We start from the raw sequence: 19,577 nt of genomic DNA, 5'->3' as shown, positions 1-19,577 counted from the left end.
TTATGTCACCAGTGTAGGGCATGAGATAGTGATTGGTGGGAAGCAGAGTGGTGGGTGGGGTGAAATTCTAAATAGTGCAGTCAGAAAAGTCAGAAGCCAGGTAGTGCAGGGAAAAAAAACATCTGAAGAACAGAGAAAGAGAAGGCAAAAGAAACATCTCTCATTATACAAACACTCCAGCCACTGCTTACTCTGAATCCGCACTCTTTGTGACAGATACCGTCCACAACAAACTATCAGAAACACCAGAACCGCTGCCTTCCTTCACGTATGAGCCTAATCCTGAGCGGCATTTCTCTAAATTTGCCTTCACGCTTCCACACGAACCATCTCAGGCAGGGATCCCAGATACACTAGCTGTGTATATCTGGACTGTCTCCATTTTAGAATTCAAACAGAACATCAGATAGGGAGACAGGAGGCACCTGTAAGATACCTCAGCACTCACTTGGCCCCCTCTGCGTATAAACTATCCTTCACCAACCAATGGCTGCTTATTTCCCAGCTCCCTTGCAACTGGACACTGATCTCCACATCATTGGTGCTAATGGCTAAGATCTTGCAGCAAAATCATTACTGCGCACTGCACTTCTGGGAAGACCAGACTCAACCAGGAAACCAGTGCAGAAGGGAGCACAGATCTGACCCAGATTATAGCTCTTGGTGATCTTTGGACCCACAGCTGTCAGGTGGGGCTCTCAATTCCTGGCTCTCCTATGATTAGATGCAGAGCTCCTAGTGACTGGATGCCTCAGAGCTTGATAGTGCGATGGATCATGGTTATGCTATGGAAGTTTTCAGCTCTAGGTCAGTGATTCAGATTCAAACCAGAAAAATTACGGGCAACAGTCAATACCATCTGAGAATGGCTCCAGGAATAGCCTGGATGAAGGGAGCTGGTGGTCTCAATCTACTTCCTGAAAAACAGGTGTCCACATCACAAAAGACATTAATTACCCCCCATCCCTCCCCACAGGCAGCCTCAGCAGAGTGTGAACATGAGGCCTGAACTATACTCTGACCCCTAAAGGAAGTACCAGTATGTCAGGGGTGAGGCGGAGGGGCAGCAGGGACGTGTCTGCTGCACCTGCTCAGTAATTAGAGAGAGGATTTCAGTCTCCAGGGCTCATCTGGTAGGGGAAACCTTAGTTTATAAACACGCAGTTCTCCTTTACTTAAAGCAGGTCTTAATACACCCAATCTGAGAGCTGCAGTGTAAACTGAGAGTTGTAAACATCAATCATACAATGGAGCTAACCAAAAAATGACAGAGGCACAGTGCTCTTCCTGGAGATTAATGAGATTAATTAATCTCTGGGATTAATTATTGGCAGTAACACTAAAGTACAAGTGTGAAATGACGGCAGTCTGGGGCTACATCGGCACTACAGCACTTAGAGTGGCACCGCTGTAGTGCTTGTGGTGGAAACGCTATAAGCGGATAGGAGAGAGCTCTCCTGTCAATTTAATAACGCCTGCTTCCTCGAGCGACGCTAGCTGTGTCAGCAGGAGAGCTGCTATACCGGCGCTCAGATCAGTATAATTTACCCTGTTCAGGGGTGTGGATTATTCACACCCCTGAGGACCAAAGTAACTCGGAGTGTAGCCAAGGACTGAGAAAACTTTCAGGATGTGGTGCCAATATGTACAATGGGGTTTGATCACTGAAGATTTTGGAAAGAGCATGATAACTTGTCAATTAAGAATCAACCCATCAAAAACAAGGGGCATAAAATTTCCAGAAATTTTGAAGGTCTGGGAAAAAAGCAGTTTTTTTCCAGGGGAGTTTTGGAAAATAATGTAATTTTGGGGGAAAACTGAAATATCTGCAGTAGTTACTTGCTTATCAAAACTAGACTTTACTTACTTCTTTAAGAATGAGACATGTACTACCTATAATTTAGTGTTCACATAAAAAGTACTGTTTGGTGCACTTATGAAATAAATAAGTATAAATTCTTTAGTTTGGATTTGAACAATGACAAACATACCTAGTATTAGAGATGGAGTTACAACTGCACACTAAGGTGAACAGGAAAAATATATAAAAAGTTGAAAATAGAAACCATCAATTCTGTTGCAAACAAAAAGGAAGGTTATATCTTTTGGGCTCAGAAAAAGTATATAAATAGAGCTGACCTGGCATTGCCATGCAAATACAGAAGAAATTCATGTTTGTAGAGAAAAAGCTCCGAAAATGAACATCCCTATCATTTAGTTACAAAAGCACAGTATTAAGGAAGGACTGTAAATTTGGATATGTATCCAAACTTTATAGTAACACCACCACTAGTGCGTTGTAACAGCAGACATAACTAGTCGTCCTATGATCCAGCATAATACAACAAACAGTGGTTAATGTATTCTGGGAAATGCTAGCATAGCTCAAGTTTTCCTTCTTTCCTTTCTGTTTTACTGTTTATTCTGAGAGAAAATATTCCACGTAACAGTTTCTTTTCAATTTTTCCCAAAAGTTCAATTTTTTCCATACCAGGCCCCAGGAAAAAAAAAGAAAAAAAACAAACCTGTTTTTCCCCAAAGTTTCTAGTTTTTTCCCCAGGCCCTCACATCTCTACCAAAAGGTACATATGGAGAGCGTTACGAATCTTCTCTCACACACACACAGGACAGCTGTTGGCTGTTTACACCAGGGCAGCGTTTGACATGCATTTTCAGGCTGTGTGACAAGTCATAGAGCCCCTCTCTGCAAAGGACACAAGTAGGTCACTGAGTCACAGAATAAGACACAGATGAGCAAGCGACTGAGGTTTCTGCTTGCCATTAAGAAGGCAGCATAAGAAGTGACAGGAGCTGACTGGCCTTTCACTAATCAGTGAGGAAAAAGGATGCAGTTTATATCAAGAAATGTGAAGTTGCTGTTTTCACTGAGGTTTAAGAGCCAGATCCTGCAAATTCCTTACACACATGCATAATCATTACTCGTGTAAATAGTGCTACTGACTTCAGCAGGACTGCTCACATGAGTAAGTACTATTAATGTAAGGCTTTGCACGATCAGGCCCAATGCCACCCAGTTGGTTCAAGTTCTTCAAAGTAAACAGCCTTATTCCTTGTCTCATTCTCAGAAGTACATTTTCAGAAAGGCAATCTGTTTAGCAGAGGCCCTTTGTCTTCACAATGTTGCATTGCTGAAAATATATCACTTAAATTCCTAGGAGGCAAAGTCTGCATGAGAAGATCAGAATGGAAAACGGCATCTTCAGAGTACAGCATTTGTTTGGCTTGGGGGGTTGTTGTTGTTTGTCAGTAAGTGATGTTGACAACTGAATTTAGCAGCCTACTATTCTCAGGACTTTGTCCCATTGTTTTGGATCAATTGATCTGTAAGAGCCCCATCCCTGCAAAGTGCATTCTTTAATAATCCAAAAAAAAGGTTAAAAGCATAAATATATTAAGTTTAGAATATTAACCCTTTACCTTCCAACTCAAAGACGCTCTGGTGGCTCACACTGGATTCCAATTAGTAGCAGAGTACTCCCATTACTACCTATACAAAACCAAATCCAAAAGAGAAGCTGGGATCCCTCTCTGACAAGACAGCCACAGAAACGACATTCTTATTGTGTTCTCACACAACCCTTCTCCCTTTGTCATCACACACAAAACAATCCTTTACCAGGGCAAAGTCATAGGAGACAAAAAAGAAGGAAAACTCTTCTCATTTTTTGTAATGAAGAAACCAAAATGATAACTTAAGGCCCCCATTTTCAAATGTGGGTTTCTAAGGTTACACACAGATATCCGTATGATATATACTAAATAGAAGTGCCCTGATTTTCAATGGCCAGGGATATTACTGGCAGTTGTGGGTTCAGCACCTTTGAAAATCAGGGGACTTTTCTTTACAATAGCCTACGTATGAATTTTGGTGCCTAATTTCAGTCAGCCGGGTTTGCAAATGTGGTCCCTAACGTAATCTTCATGACATTTTACATGCACACAGATATGGGTCTGAATCAGGTAAGAGACATCATTTGAGTTCTCTTATATTTTCTTCTTCTTGCAAACAAGACCCAAGCCCTCCTATAGCTAATTTGATGCCTGTCTCTTAAAGTCAGTACTGTTTGTAAAAAATAGTCAAGAAATAACATCAGCAGCTCTGCCACAGTCAGCCATTTCCTTTCTTACTGGCATAGACTAGATACAGAGATAGAAGTACAAGTGTTGCATTAAGGTAACACACATAGCATATGAATTGAGATGAAAAATGTGATGGAAGCTTTAGATTTTAAAGAAATCAAGAATTTCTTAGCCCCCAATGAGGACATGGTGAGTCATTTTGCCTGAAGACTCTCATGGTCTGAAGAGCAAACAGACCACTGATGAGGGAAGAAATACAATTTTGTATCACTCTGTGGTGTCTATAGAAAGGCACTCACTCTATGGTGTCATTTTGCAAGGGAGCACTGAATTGTGTCACTCCACCCTCACTAGTGTTGACAGGGAAGCAGCATGTCACAGAATTCTATAGTGTCTGCCCAATAGAGCGCCCCATTAAAGACACTCACAGCATCACCATGCAGCGTTTATAGGGCCGTGCAATGGCTTCCTTATGGACACTCTATGGCATCGCCTAGTGCTGCTGTCGGGCTGGGAGCTGACTCCCATCGGTCACATAAGGGGAGTCTAAGGCTGGGTGCTGCCCATTCTGAGGAGCTCGCAACTGCAGACAAACAGAAGATCCCAACACTGCATTCTCCTCACTAATTCTGTGCTCACTGTTTTGCCGCCTCCCTCTGCCCAGCGCTGGTACCACGTACTAGCAAAGCATCCGACGGGAAGCCCAAGGGATACTGGTTCAAGTCCTCTAGGCAATCACTGTTCCCTGGATGTTCGTTTCTGAAGCCAGGGGAGAGATGCAGCAGTCCATGTCAATAGGAACCATTGTACCCTTCGCGCACACAACGCCCGCACTTACTTACCAGACACTCGATCAACGCTATACATCCTCTCCAGCTTTTTCCTACGCCAGCCTGTCTCGCTGGACTGGTGCTGCTCCAAGTCAAAGGAGTGCTGGGAGTGGGCTGCCAACCGGGTACAGGTTGGGCACTCCTTGGAGCCCTGCCGACTGCCTGCCCAGCCTTTGCAATGCCTGCTAATGTTGTGAGAGCTGCCAGCGCTCTGCAGGGGCTGGCTATGGTGGCACTGCTCTCGCCCCGGGCCTTTCATCACCACCAGTTCCATGCTGTCATTCTCGTGGTCCGACAGCATCGGCCTCTCACCGGAGATGGTATACACCTGTGCCTTCGGCCCCTCGCTCGGGATCTTCTCAGCCCGCTCCTCAGAGAAGCTCCTCTCAAACTTGCCATCTGAGATGACGGAGAGCCTGCGCTTGTTCTGAGCTGCCTGCTGGATCTCAGGGGAGTCTTCCTGTCCGATATAGGAGTCCGCTAAGAGGTGATCTGAAACAGAGGGCACACGCGGTATTTATCACTTAGATCCTTGGCACTGCCATAGCCTCTCTAGATGCTTTGGAGCTGTAGCCTGTGTTATCTGTGTAGAAGGGGGAGAAAGAGAGGAGGGCAGATACACCTAATGAAACTAGGCAGCAGAATGTGTACCCTGTGCCCTTGTAAACCTCAACAACTGGTGCTGAAACAAGAAGCATTTCTTGCACTTCTGCTTATTTTATTTCCTTCCAAATGTCCCAAACACAAGAAAGGGCTGGAAGCTGAAGGCAGGGGAATGAACATCTTCATGGTTCTGGCCTTGAGCCTGCAAATGCTTACTCACTGGGGCAGTCCTTACTCAACTGAGTAGCCCTATCAACTTCAACAGGGCTACCTACCTGAATAGGGGCTACTTACATGAGTGAGGTTTGCAGGATAGTGCCCCCGACACATGGCACAAACCTCAAACCTTTCTGCCTAGTCCCAGAGAGCAGACCCCAGCCATGCCCACGGAAGAGGGATCAGAGCTGGAAGGCATTCTAGGTAATGGTATGGAGAGATGTACATACCGGCCAACCTGGCTCTGGTACTGCCACAATGCACATGGCCTTGGACCTTTCCCAGTAAGCAGAGATTGCCTAGGTCAGGTATATAGACATGGCTACCCCTATTAGCAGGGTGTATGTCCGCTGAACTCTGGGAACAAGCTAGATGGTCTGGGCATTTTCTTGCACTGATTTTTTTCCCTCTGTTATTTAAAAACAAATGGAAGGGGAGAGGGAACATCAGAGATTTCAGGCTGATTTTCTGCCTGTTCACTATATGTGCAACAAATCCAAAGAGGAACTGTGACGGAAACCCTGTTCTGTGTGACCCCACCAGCAAGCTGTCATCATCAGTGTTTGTAGAGCATGTTTGCGTCCCTACAGAAGCTGCATGGAAAAGAAGACGCTATGACTCCTTGTATGGAATAAATGAACCCAGAGCTGAGGGAGAGAAGCCCAGTGTGTGGAAGGGAATTACAGATGTAATCTCCTTTCAGAGCACATGCAGTAAGTGAAATGCCAGGAAACCTCAGCATTAATCTTTGCACGGACCTAACAGCTGTCTCCACCCATCTGTCAGCCCCTTTCTTTCTTTTCCAGGAGAGCTGTTCAATCATTTTGTGGTTTTTTTGGACACAGGAAGTTCATTCACATGACTAATATATTCCCTGCCAACTACTTTTTAATGAGTCCCTCTAGCTGCTTCCCAACTGAAGGAAGGAGAAGCACAAGGAGACGTTAATATGCAAAACGGACAAAACCAACCCAAACCTTCACTTCGTTAGACATTTAATGAAAACGTTTCCTCTAGTGGCTGAGCTGTGATTAGGAAGAATCTCTAAAAGAGTTCAGAACCCGGCCAGCCCTGTAACTAGCCTCCGGAGAGTGCAGGAGCTGCCCTCGATGAAGGGAGTAACCTTAGGACAAAGATTTACTGGGATGCATCTGCAAATGAGTCTGCTCCACTGACTCATCTACCCCACCCCTCCATCCCCACGCTTTGCACCAGTTGGTTGGCGGGAGAGGCTCTTGTGCTGGCGACACGCTGTCCGGATTGATCGGAAGGAGTCCTTCCAAGCTGTGCCCATTCCATGGCTCTTGTACTAGAGGCTTGCGATTCTGGGAGGCAAGTGTGGATCCTGCACGTGCAGTGAGGACTCCTCATGCTGGATGGTTTGTACCACGGACTGAACACTGAACCCAGCAATGTCTGGCCCTGAGCACACTGCATCACTCTCCACTCACTTCCCGGCACAGCACAACAGCCACTAGGTTCCGTTAGAGGAAAATGTTTCTGGGGGCTGAATTTGTCACCCTGCTCAGGGCTATGGGATGAAGTATTTACGGAGCCGTTCAGGTTGAGATCCATCCAGTTCATTGCACTTGTGACTTGGAGAGGCCTCAGGGAGACTAGAGTTTTGCTGCACCCAGTGGCAGCTGTGACCATCTTTTCTTTGCATTCACTGGGGAGGTGTTGTGGCAAACTGTCTGGCTGCTCCCCATGAGGAGTCACGAGTCTAAAACCCCACGTGACACACTGACCATGTAGCGTGTAAAGGAACAGCAGCACTCAGGAAACCTGCTGCTACCGTCCGACATGCACCACGGGTAACAGCAATATCGGGCATAGGCCCGCTGTCACCAACAGCACCAGCCCCTACCACTCGCTCCGTCAGCTGTCACTCAATAGCAGGCTCTTTTTTCCCTGGGTCCAGCCCTGACATCACACACGAAGCCAGTTTATTACAAGCTCAGACTCTGCAGTGCCTCGAGTCACTCTTCACCCCTAAGAATGCAGCAAGACACCAGAGCAAGGAGCTCTCACTCTAGAACCTTCCATGTCTTCAGCTCCACCTCCAGCAGTGACGCAGAGCAGGCACGCCTTAGGCAAACACCGCCAGCACCACACAACACTGTCTTCTCCTGCTCCACCCAGTCTACACAGGACTCACAGCTTCGGCAAGCACTGCACACACCAGACCCTCCGGTAAAAGCTAAGGCCAGTGCTAGGTATGTCCCGCTGTTACACGTTAGATCTTATGGTGCTCGTAGGCACTATCTGGGTACACTTTGACTCAGGGCCCAGGACAAACTTGTAACACGGACCCTCTCCTACACACATCCCACAACCCCTCATCCCAGACACACAATCTCATGAGCCATGAACATTTTTTTTCCTCATGGTAATGGGGGTTGCAGCCTGGGCCGGCCTCCGGGCCCTGTTAAAGTGTACCCTTTCCCTCCTCCCCCCCCCCACGGGGGGGCCCTGCTTAGACTAGAGGGATTGTGATACATAGCAAAACACTGACTGCTATAGATACTTGATGCCCACGCAAAGGTTTACTTGCATGGATTAAATATCCCATCATTCTGACATTAAATAGTACATTATATACATTTGACATTTTATTGATAGGGTCACAGTGCGAATCTTTCAGACAAGCCTGCATATTGGTGTTAGTAGAGTGTGAATTTCTAAGCAGTCTCAAATTCTGCTCTCAGAACTGCAGTTATTGACACGGCAGTCTGTCAGATTACTCCAGATTTACACCAGTGTAAATGACAGCAGAACTGGTCTGATGTATGATTCAGCCGGTAAACCAAAATAATTGTGGAGTTAAAATTCTTGTGAAAATATTCCTAGTTCTAACTATTTAAAAAGTGTGATGGAATTTGTTCAAGTGGTAACTGGGGGGATGAATGGATGGCTTTTTCTACTTCTCTCCCTTTTCCCTAATTAAAAAGTGATTTGACTTGTAAAGAGCAAGGAGCTTTCACAGAGAAACATTATACTTCTTCATATGCCATCCCAATGTGTTGTCTCTCTCAACCAAACGGGTGGCTAGTTATTTCTCTTTTTATCCAAATGCTTAACATCTTTCATAACTACATGCAGGAAAAATAATTTCATTTGCAAAGGGAGTAGGAACATTCAATGAATTCTTTATCAACTGAAAGTTTGAATCCACAAAAGGAAGTTAATAAAAATGTAAAAACTGGGCTTTTTTCATGCATCCATCAACTCCATGAAATCACCGCCCTGCTCAGAAGTGAAGCCAAGCTCATTCCAGGGATGCTGAGTCTGTGTGCTGGATCTCTCCTCCTGTTATGCATCAGTAGTCCTGCCGCTGTGTGTGCTCGTAGGGAGTTTGAAGAGTCCATCTGGCAACTGCAATCCCTTTCCACCTTCTCCTCTGCTCCTGTGCCAAAGGAGCTTCAGGTGCCAGGCAGGAGAGCACTGTGGTGGCTTTGGCTTGGTTATGACAGAGTGCTGGGTTTATGGTTTGTTCCCGAGGGGGAGCGAGCCACAGCTGAGACAAGAGGCAAAGCTACTTCCAAAGCTGAATAAAACATTAGCAGTGGTGATGTTTACTGCAGGGAGCAGAGGAGCAATAACCAGGAGCTTTTTTGGAGCTGCCTTCTAAGAGTCATCTGAAGCAGACCACAGTTAACACCCTCTTCATGGTTACTGCTGCTCTGTTTCATTTCATCTCTTCACTCTTGCCACCTCTCCCACAACCAGCTGCTCCATCGACAGCCATGCCAGCCCCAGGGCAGTGACTCAGGAAACCTGGCATTGTGCCCGCCTCTCGCTTTAGGCAAACGGGAAGGGCGCAAACTGACTTGTTAATCACTCCTGTTCTCCCTGCTCTTTCCACCACATAATAAGCGTACGCCCTATAGAATCTCATCCACTTCCTTATATGGGAGCAGGCAGATTAGGGCTCCTAAAGCCCAACTTTCAACCCGATTTCTGCTCTCTCTGGATCCAGTGTGGCTGCAAGGTAGCACTGATGGACGTAAAGGCACGATGCATGGACTCTCAGTCTCCGGGCCAGACAGGCAGCTGCTGTTCATCAGCATTGCTCCACAGCACTTAGCAGAGTGATGCCAACGAACGCTACATGAGGACCTAGCCTTCCGCCCCCTGGTCTACCCTGTGCTTGACCGCTCCTGCAGGAATGGCTGATGCCAGCTAATGTCAGTTTTGGTGGTTTTTATAATGTGGACACTTGTCTATTGGGAACGAAGACCACGAAACCTCAGACCAAATACCAGATGGTAACAGCATTCAGATATTATCTAGCTGCCTACAGGAGCGGGATTGAACAGGCCACCAAGAGACTGCCTGAGGTTCAACATCCCGTTACCAGTCCTCTGATCTATCCTGCTGTGGCCTCCCAACCTTCTCGTGCTGTTTTACTTACTAAACACCTTCCTCAGGAGGTTGGCAATGACACTTCTTTCTGTCCTGGGTGTTCACGTTCCTATCTGGCACATAGTGGTCTTTCTTTTCTCCGTTTGCATGGAGCACAGGTCCACATGGCTCTCACATCATGAGCATCACCAAAGACACTGCCAGTGATACCAGCATAATTCTGTGAATAACATTTGTTAGCCCATTGGTGGTCCCTTGGCGGGAAATACTTCACAGCCACTGTCAGCATAGTCTGGATTTTCACCAGCTAAAAAACAGACACTGAGACTCCAGAGAACTTTCTCGGCATCAAATAATTTTAAAACACTGTCGGTCAAACTGAGTGCATTGTCTGACCCAATGGCATGTTCCTTTCAACGTCCTTTTATTGGACAATCTCTCTGTAAAAAGGGAAATGGAATAGCCTTGCCCTTGCCTTCTTGCACTGAGCTCTCTGTCGTACTGACTCAGGGCCAGATTCTCAGCTGGCTGTCACCAATCTACATCTGCTGGGGACCTGGTCCCATATAACTGTAGCACCCTTGGACATCAGTGAGGCTGCATAGGTTGTACATGAGGGCAGAATTTGGCCCATTGAGTAAGGACAGCAGGAGATAAAAGGGTGCAAATCTATTACTACAGTTTAGCAACCAAATGGAGGTTGAACGTGTCCAGGATCCGGAATGCCAAACCCAGCACTAGATGAGAATCTAGGGAAGCCCCAATATTTTAGGGAGCAGAAAGGAAATAACTCTCCCCCCAGATTTCACAAGCTCTGTGTTTCTTTCTTTTTTTTTTTTTTGGCAGTTAGAACTTGGACTTGTAGTTTCTTTCAAAAATGCGACCCTGCTGTTCACGTTCGGGGAAATGAAACCAACTTTTTGTATGTTCGTGCGCTGTGGAGCCACACCATGCGTCTGACAGAACAGGGCAACGTGACAAGGACGGGTTAGAACCAGGCATACTGAGAACAGATGCTGAGCAAGTTCCCTCAGAGGGCTCTGGGAACACTCTTCAGTCTTGTTGATACACAATACTCCCTGCAACTCAAATCTTGAACCATCACACAGCTTTGCTGCTGCTGCTCAGTCCTGAACTTCAGCACCGGTGGTCATCCCTCTTCGGAGCTCCCATGGAGTCTGCCACTGCATCTCAGTCACAATGCACAGCTCCCTGCCATTTCAAGTCTGCTCCTCCCAACAATGCTAAGACACCTAAATCCTGACTGACAGCACCCCTGCCATCCATGCGTCGGCCTCTGCGGGATGGAGACCAACAACATCTTTGAGGAAATGTAAGGCCACCTGACAGCGGGAAGGGGGTTTCACTTACTCTTGTGTGCTGGAGGAGCTCTCCATGGAGGAGACAGACAATTAACTGAAGCTGCTTCTGATAAGGTGTCCATGCAGCCATAAACCTTTAGTCCACCTGCCAATATTCATTATATAACAGGGGAGCTTCCTGCACTAAGACAAAGACAAAACGATCCGGAGACAAGTTACTGCCACCCACCACAAGATTTCTATGTTAGCACCAGAACCACATAATTCTCTCCCCACTACATGCGGACCAAAATTTGATGTGGACAGCTCTCCATCTGGAGCCTTGGTGAATGAGCTATTGGCAAGAGCAGAGCTCTGGTTGTCGCCTAAACTGCTAAATGATCCAAGAAATGCTCACAAAGCCTCAGACTGAAGTTCTTCAAGCCCCAGGGAGTGCTGCTGCCAGTGAGATACACCAGTGCTGCAAAAATGCGTATCTACTGTCTCTCACATACACTTGCATGGACTTTTCTTCATCCTCAAAGGATTCAGAGCACCATGAAGTTTGATTGCTTTGACAAACCTCAAGTCTGTAAAATTGAGCTACAAACCTCAGGACAACAGGTTTTCTTATGTGATTTTCAGCACTCTGCTGCTATTCAGCCTGGGGGGGACCTTGTAAACAGCCTCTCACTCTTCGGCTTGGTCTACACTTACCTCGGCGATTTGGCGGCAATCGACGGAAGTTACACAAAGTACACAAAGAACTTGCATAACTCCCGTCGACTTCTGTGCTTCTCTTCTGCACGCCCTCTGCAACGCCACTTGAGGAGGTGGTTTTAGTACGTCAACTTCTGGATCAACTGAGCGAGTCTTCACTGATTGCTCAGTCGACCCAGATAAGTCGATCTGACGGCAGTGACTTTGCCGCCGTCAGTGTAGACATAGCCTTCATCTTTCACAGTGTTTTCACTTACAGCTAAAACCTTGTGCAAAAATAAATAATTAAAGGAAAAGTGAGCCAAAATTTTCTGACCCTTAAAAAAAAAAAAAAAAAAAAAAGTTTGGTTCCCATTTTGGGTAGTGACTCAATTTGGTTTTCATTGTATGTAAACCAATTCAGCCAGTCCTACCTTCTAAACTAATGAAATGGAGTTTCAGCCAAGGTCTGATTAGCAGCTCTAACCCTAATCCTTTCATGTCTACAGAGCCATGCACGTGTTATATTAAAGAACATAAGACCAATGGTCCATCTAGCCCAGTATCCTGTCTTCTGACAGTGGCCAATGCCAGGTGCTTCAGAGGGAATGAATAGAACAAGTGATCATCAAGTGATCCATCCCGTCACCCATTTCCGTTAAGAGCCTTTGATGAGGGACCTTGTCACAGGCTTTCTGAAAATCTAAGTACACTATATCCACTGGATCACCCTTGTCCATATGCTTTTTGACCCCCACAAAGAATTCTAGTAGATTGGTGAAGCATGATTTCCCTTTACAAAAAACACATTGACTCTTCCCCGACAAATCATATTCATCTGTGTGTCTGATAATTCTGTTCTTTACTAGACTTTCAACCAATTTGCCTAGTACTGAAGTTAGCCTTACCAGCCTGGAATGGCTGGGATCGCCTCTGGAGCTTTTTTAAAAAATTGACGTCACATTAGCTATCCTCCAGTCATCTGGTACAGAAGCTGATTTGCATGATATGTTACATATCACAGTGAGTAGTTTTGCAATTTCATATTTGAGTTCCTTCAGATCTCGTGGGTGAATACCATCTGGTCCTGGTGACTTATTACTGTTTCATTTATCAATTTGTTCCAAAACCTCCTCCTCTAATGACACCTCAATCTGGAACAGTTCCTCAGATTTGTCACCTGAAAAGAATGGCTCAAGTCTGGGAATCTCCCTCACATCCTCAGCCGTGAAGACCAATGCAAAGAATTCATTTAGTTTCTTCGCAATAGCCTTATCTACCTTGAGTGCTGCTTTAGCATCTCCATTCTCCAGTGGCCCCCCTGGTTGTTTAGCAGGTTTCCTTTAGCAGAAGTTTGATGGGACTTCTGTTAAACGAATGGGACAACAAGAGTCTATAACAAGGATGCTGGTCGCTCTGGAGGGGCCTGTTATCCAGATGTACCTGGCACATCACTAAGCACGAGAGGGGTTAATCCTTAACTCATAGTGTAAGTCCAATTTCCCTTGCTTCAGGGGCCCTCTCCTTACACACTGGCTGGGCCAGCTTCTTTATAAAGGTGGGAGCCTGGAGAACTGGCTCCTACCTAGACACTATCCCAGGACTGCTCACCATCCTCACGAAGCTGGCATCCCCCGAATGTACCCGATGGAACAGAAAGAGTAGCTGTCTGACTGCGAGGCAGCGTGAAATGATCCAGAGCACCTTCCTTCCCTCATCCCAGAGGGAGGCCCCATGAGTCTGTACAAAGCACTGTTATTCACTGCACTCTGGAGGTACTTCTCAAATGCTTCTCCTCTAATGCCCTGGATTTGTTCTCTCTCACTTTCACAACGGACGACCGTAGGGAAGCCGGCACAAGGATGTCACAGGAGACCAGTTCCCTGCTGTCACAGACCACCCTGTCATAAAATCCCATTCATAAATTTCTCAAGCTCCACATTGGGCTATCTAGGTTGTTCTCCCCACTTCCCCCCAGCCTGTCACCTGTTGGGAGGCTGTTCCAGAACCTGCCTCCACTGATAATTAGAATCCTCCTTCTCATTTTCCACCTAAAGTTGTTCATGGCCAGTTTATACCCATGTTATACCCATCTTGTGCCAACATCTCAACCTGGGGCCTCTGACACTCTAACTTTTCCCTACTCTTCCTTGCAAATCATTGCCCCAGAGGATCACAATCTATTCTGCACTAACTCCACTCCAGGGACACACATGAAAAGTCTCCAGCTGATACCAAAAAGCTCACGAGGGTCACCGGGGTTTGAGGTTCAAAATGCTTGTGCAGCCCACAAAACATTGCTCACCTTGGCAGCCTTTCCATACCAGGTACCTCCTGACTGATGGGGATAAACAAGGGGTGAGGTGGAGACAGGAAAAGAAGGACAGGTTGACAAGAGAGAGAGAGACACACACACACACACACACACACAACATGCATTATATTCTCAGCCATGGGGATATGCATGAAGTTTACATTTGGGTCAGTCAGTGTGGGGCCCACCCCTCCCCCCTCCTCCACAGCATCCAAGGACCACCAGAAAGATATCTCAGTGAACCACAGGGATGCAGTACCATCATCTTCTACCAATAACACATCATCTAAGCAGATAGTTGGCCTATTTTAAAATGGCAGCAATGGAATTAAAAATGGCTCATGTGCCCATTCCTGCAATAACCAAATGCAGCATGGCCAGTTATTCTCATGAGAGAAGTGATAGATAAGACAGGCTATCCAACAGCAGAGAAGATCTGACTGCTGCCTTCCAAACCCACCTGGAAAAACACCTTCACAACAAGACACAAAGCAGGTAAGACATACCTGGAGTGCCAGTCACCCAAGAGCTCACCCTCATGAAGCCACCATGACTAAGTCCTATGTCTAGTTAGCAGGGAGCCACCTCCCCAAAAAACCTGGAGAATAAACATTTTAAGCGATAATGAACACATTCCACTCCTCCCACAAAAATGGTTCTTGCTAAACTTACACACACTGCAGTACGCTGCAGAGTCCTGTCTGCATATACCTAAGACTGGAATTTAAATCCATAGGGAAAGGGGAGGCTACCTACCATTCATAGCTTCAGTGACAGAGGGCTGGGCATCCATCCACCACAGTAGCATTGAAAATAGCACCTCAAGCAAAGCCTGCCAAATAAATCACAGCCCGCCAAACTGTCTAGACGGTGGCAGCTGGCCCATCCTGCTGATATACAATTGGTTTGCAATGATTTATTGCACCCCCAGCTCCCTATCCTATCACACACACAAACACCCCAGACACGCGCACACACACACACACACACACACCCCCCAGGGGCAAAAAACGACATCTGAAAGACAATAGGTTATCAGCTGTCTGGTGCAACATGAAGCAACAGTTTGTAACGGCCAAAGCCACAGGTTCAGCCACTTTCCCTCCCCAGCCTCTGTCAACATAAAACCAAAAGGAAATATCACAGTCGGCGCATGGGGCACAGCACAGGTGGAACGAATTCGGATAGTCAGTGCTGCTGGCAGCTCAGTGGAGGAGCTGGTGTCTGGATGGGGAGTTGGTGGGGCTCCAGGTTTCTGCCTCGGAGTTGAAGGCTTAGCTGTATCTGGAAAAAGAAGGTGTCCCAGCTGGAAGACTCCTATCTGCTTGCTCTTCAGCAAGAAGCTCTGCCCCACTGCCAGCTCTTCCTCTGCTCAAGGCAAGAGACCACCGCCATCCCCACTGACTTCAAGTGGAGATGAGGTTCCTTCTACTCACCTGTCTACCTAGATAACCACAAGGCGTCCATCACTGCTGTATCTGAGAGCCTCTGGCTCCCCTGACTTTAGTAGGAAAGGCAGGACTAGTCTGATCCTAGGGACAACGACATGGAAAGGTGGAACATAGGAGGTGGGGGGACAGAGGAGCAGTTTAGATTGAGGGGGGGCAGTTAAAAACCAAAAGAGCCAGTCATGCAGAACATTAAAAACGGAGTGAGTTACAAGAGGGAAGAGGAAGAAATGAAAATTCAGGGGACACAATAAGTGAAAAATATAAATCTAGAGCCAAACTATTGCAGTGAAATAACATTCATGTTTCCTATCGCTATCAGGAATACATGCTGTCCCTAACAGAGAGAGAGCACAGGTTCCTGACATACAGTATATATGAAACATGAATGTGTATTTCAAATACTGCAAATACTTCAAGTCCTGCAAACAAACTCCAATTTAGCCATCATCTGATCCATTCTGTGATGTCACAACCATCACCACAAAGTGACTGCTGCATCACAAGCTCTGGTAATAGACAACAGCAGCAGGCTAGTGAGAAAGGGGGATGCAACTTTTGACCCAACACAACAATCTCAGTAACCACAAACAAATCAACACACAAACCCAGCAATCTGCACTCATGAGAAAGGGAGCACAGATCAACTACACAGCTATTTCAGGAGATGGCACAATTTGTCAGAGTTTGGCAAGCGCTCTTCTTCTGTGAGAGTGCATGCCTTATGGGTGAGACATGAACTGTGTTTGGAAGAACATGTAGGCAGGAGAGCGTTGGAAACTTTCACTCCTGCAGAGAGAAGCTGCCAAATTCACGTCAGAGGAAACAAGTGAGGAATATGGTTTGCAGATCGCAAACATCTATCCACCTCCAAAGCCAAGACACACTCAAGGCACTCCTGGCCAGGAGAATGAGTGGGGGTTTCAGAAGAGCTCTGCCATGCAGGGAGACTGGATGAAGGCCCCTCAGCACAGCTGCAGTGTCAAAAAGTCTATAAGTGACCTGGTTGTGATTTAAATGGGTAACAAGATGGATTCTCCTACTTCTGTTACGCAAGGGTTGAAGGAGCTGCCACAGAGTTCACTCAAACTACCACTGTGCTACTAAAAGTGCGTGAATGGCTGCATGAATGAATCATCAGTAATCTCTCTCCTTGTCTACAAGATACCCAGAGGGATTAATACAATGGGGTGGAAATAGGGGTTCTGTGAAACAATTTCTCTTAGCTGAGGATTATATAGAATTTCATAGGATGATTAATAAATCTACGGAAAGGATTTCATTCTCTATTATATTCTACAGGCTTTTAGACTAATTTCCATTGAACCCTATTGAGTTAGTTCCTATTCAACACTCTAAGATCTTTCCATAAAGGTTGCAGGCACAAGTAAATGTATTTGACCCTTTCACTACCTGATCCGTGTCCATGGTCAGTTAGGTTCACAAGCGCTCAGATTTGTGCCCTCAAGTCATGGGAACAGAAACTGGAGGCCATCTTTCTGAGCACGCACCCCTGTAAGTGCAAATATACGTTTTATAGGTTCCAAGAATAACGAGTCTCTGTTAGTTCTATTTTTTCCCATGTACAGTGATGCTGAGCATATTAACACCATCACTTCCCTGTTATTCCTGCTAGGTCAGTGTCAGGGCAACTGTGCTGAAGGCACTTGCCTGTTCTCCATAGCATGCGACACTGAAACAGACATTACGGATCTCCTCACTGATCCCTTCTGGCCTTGTAACCTATGAATCATCTGCGCCCCAGAGACATTATTTCATCTGAGACTACTGTACTTGACAAATGCAAAGGCATCACACTCCATGAACGGGGAAGAGACTGTACAGTAGGAGGGGCATTGTTTTAAATCAGTGTACTTCAGATGCAGGTCAGTTCTGTGGGTTGTCAGCATTGATCCAGTAGGGAGTCATTTGGCTATCTGGCAAAAGCTGATGTATTACTTCATACATTTGGGCAAAAGATATTTCCCCAAATATACAAGTGTCAGCAGTGTTCCTGAGGCCACAAATTGCAAGCGCTAGGTACTAGGTCTATTAAATAACTTCTTCCCCTGTGGAAGAGGCTGATATTTTTAGTGGATGCACTGCTGGTGAAATATTTTGTATGGACAGCTCTAGAGCTTCATCTTTCTCTAAAGAATAGGGACACCATAGGCAGCAGCCAGGCAAGCTTCTCCCATCACAATGTCTCAACACCGATCTGTAGGGACCACCTCTAGGGATGTCTACCTACAAATGTGTGTGTTTTAACACGTTAGCTAACATGCTAAAATCCTAGTGTAGACAAGGTAGTTGTAATTTTAAAACGTCAGTGAAGGTAAACCCTACAAGCAAACCCAGAGCTTATCTCAACCAACTAATATGGGTTAAAACTACAACTTGCCTTACCTACACTAGGATCTTAACACATTAAAACACGCCTTTTCTCCAAGTGAAGATAAGGCCTAGGCGTGAGAGGCCAGCTCTGTCTCCTCGTGCATCTCAGACTCTGCCCTCACTGCTGAGACTTCCTTCAAGGGAGGTCAGCTGCCGTGACAGTTTTGTAATGTGGCACCTGTCCTCTATTAACAGAACTTACACCTCCAACTCACCATTTGTGCATCAGCTCAGGAACTGCCTTTTCATGTGTTTGAACAATAGGCTGCAGAGGGTGTAGCCCTCTCCTCTCTCTCTCACACACACACACACACACACACACACACACACACACACACACACACACACACGAATCTTTATACGAAATGCATTATTATTACAAACTACACTGTGACACACGCGTTCCATCTACACATCAGTATAAAGGTCACACAACATTTCTCTTACCTGAGCCATTTCTGCCCTCAGGGTGGTTTTGTGAAAGATACTCTCCAAAAGCCCTTGCTGCCCTGAAAGTCCAAATGCCAGGGAACAAAGTGCAGCAGACAAAAAAAGAAATGAGGAGAGGTTAGCATAGAAACAGCTAATAACGATCACAAAGAGCATTTTAATAAGTGCTATTTCCCAAAAGTCCCCTCTTTCCTCCCTCTACTTCCAGCTGATGCCAACACAAATATACGATGATGGCTAGGAGTGCTTCCCATCCAATGTGCCTCAATTTGTAGCTCACAGGAACATCTCTACGAGCGAGGTGGACGGAAGTCCGTCTCCATGGTTCATTTAGCGTGAAGAAGAGAAGAATGAGGGGGGATTTGACGACAGCCTTTAACTACCTGAAAGGGGGTTCCAGGGAGGATGGAGCTAGGCTGTTCTCAGTGGTGATCGATGACAGAACAAGGAGCAATGGTCTCAAGTTGCAGTGGGGGAGGTCTAGGATGGATATCAGGAAAAACTTTTTCACTAGGAGGGTGGTGAAGCACTGGAATGGGTTACCTAGGGAGGTGGTGGAATCTCCATCTTTACAGGTTTTTAAGCTGCAGCTTGACAAAGCCTTGGCTGGGATGATTTACTTGGGGTTGGTCCTGCTTTGAGCAGGGGATTGGACTAGATACCCTCCTGAGTCCCTTCTAACCCTAATTTTCTATGATTCAGCCTTTGGCCTCTCTGCTGAGACTGCAAACAAGGGGACCAACATGGCCTTGTTTTTGATTATTTGGAAACTTGACCACTGGGAACAGGTCTGCACCATCTCATTTCCGAGAGCTGCCGAATGACCCTGGGACTGTAACAGCTACCAGCTTGTGTC

At 46.2% G+C, this 19,577-nt stretch overlaps 1 protein-coding gene across 5 annotated transcripts in view; it reads right to left on the bottom strand.

Moving 5' to 3' along the window:
* The window catches only part of NSMF (NMDA receptor synaptonuclear signaling and neuronal migration factor), a 73,703-nt gene that overhangs the window by 45,133 nt on the left and 8,993 nt on the right, over positions 1-19,577 (bottom strand). For all 5 annotated transcript variants that reach the window (XM_067561567.1, XM_067561568.1, XM_067561563.1 and 2 more), the window contains exons 2-3: positions 18,719-18,780; positions 4,944-5,423 (exon numbers count right to left, since the gene is read on the bottom strand). In XM_067561567.1, the coding sequence (XP_067417668.1) occupies positions 4,944-5,423; positions 18,719-18,780 (542 nt within the window). The remainder of the gene's footprint in view (positions 1-4,943; positions 5,424-18,718; positions 18,781-19,577) is intronic.

The sequence above is a fragment of the Emydura macquarii genome, unplaced genomic scaffold, assembly GCF_026122565.2.
Source record: "Emydura macquarii macquarii isolate MOO-44397 ecotype Brisbane River unplaced genomic scaffold, CSIRO-AGI_Emac_v2 contig_2417, whole genome shotgun sequence".
Classification (NCBI taxonomy): Eukaryota; Metazoa; Chordata; order Testudines; family Chelidae; genus Emydura; species Emydura macquarii.
The sequence above is the reverse complement of the archived record's forward strand: the minus strand, read 5'-3'. Positions and strand labels throughout refer to the sequence as shown.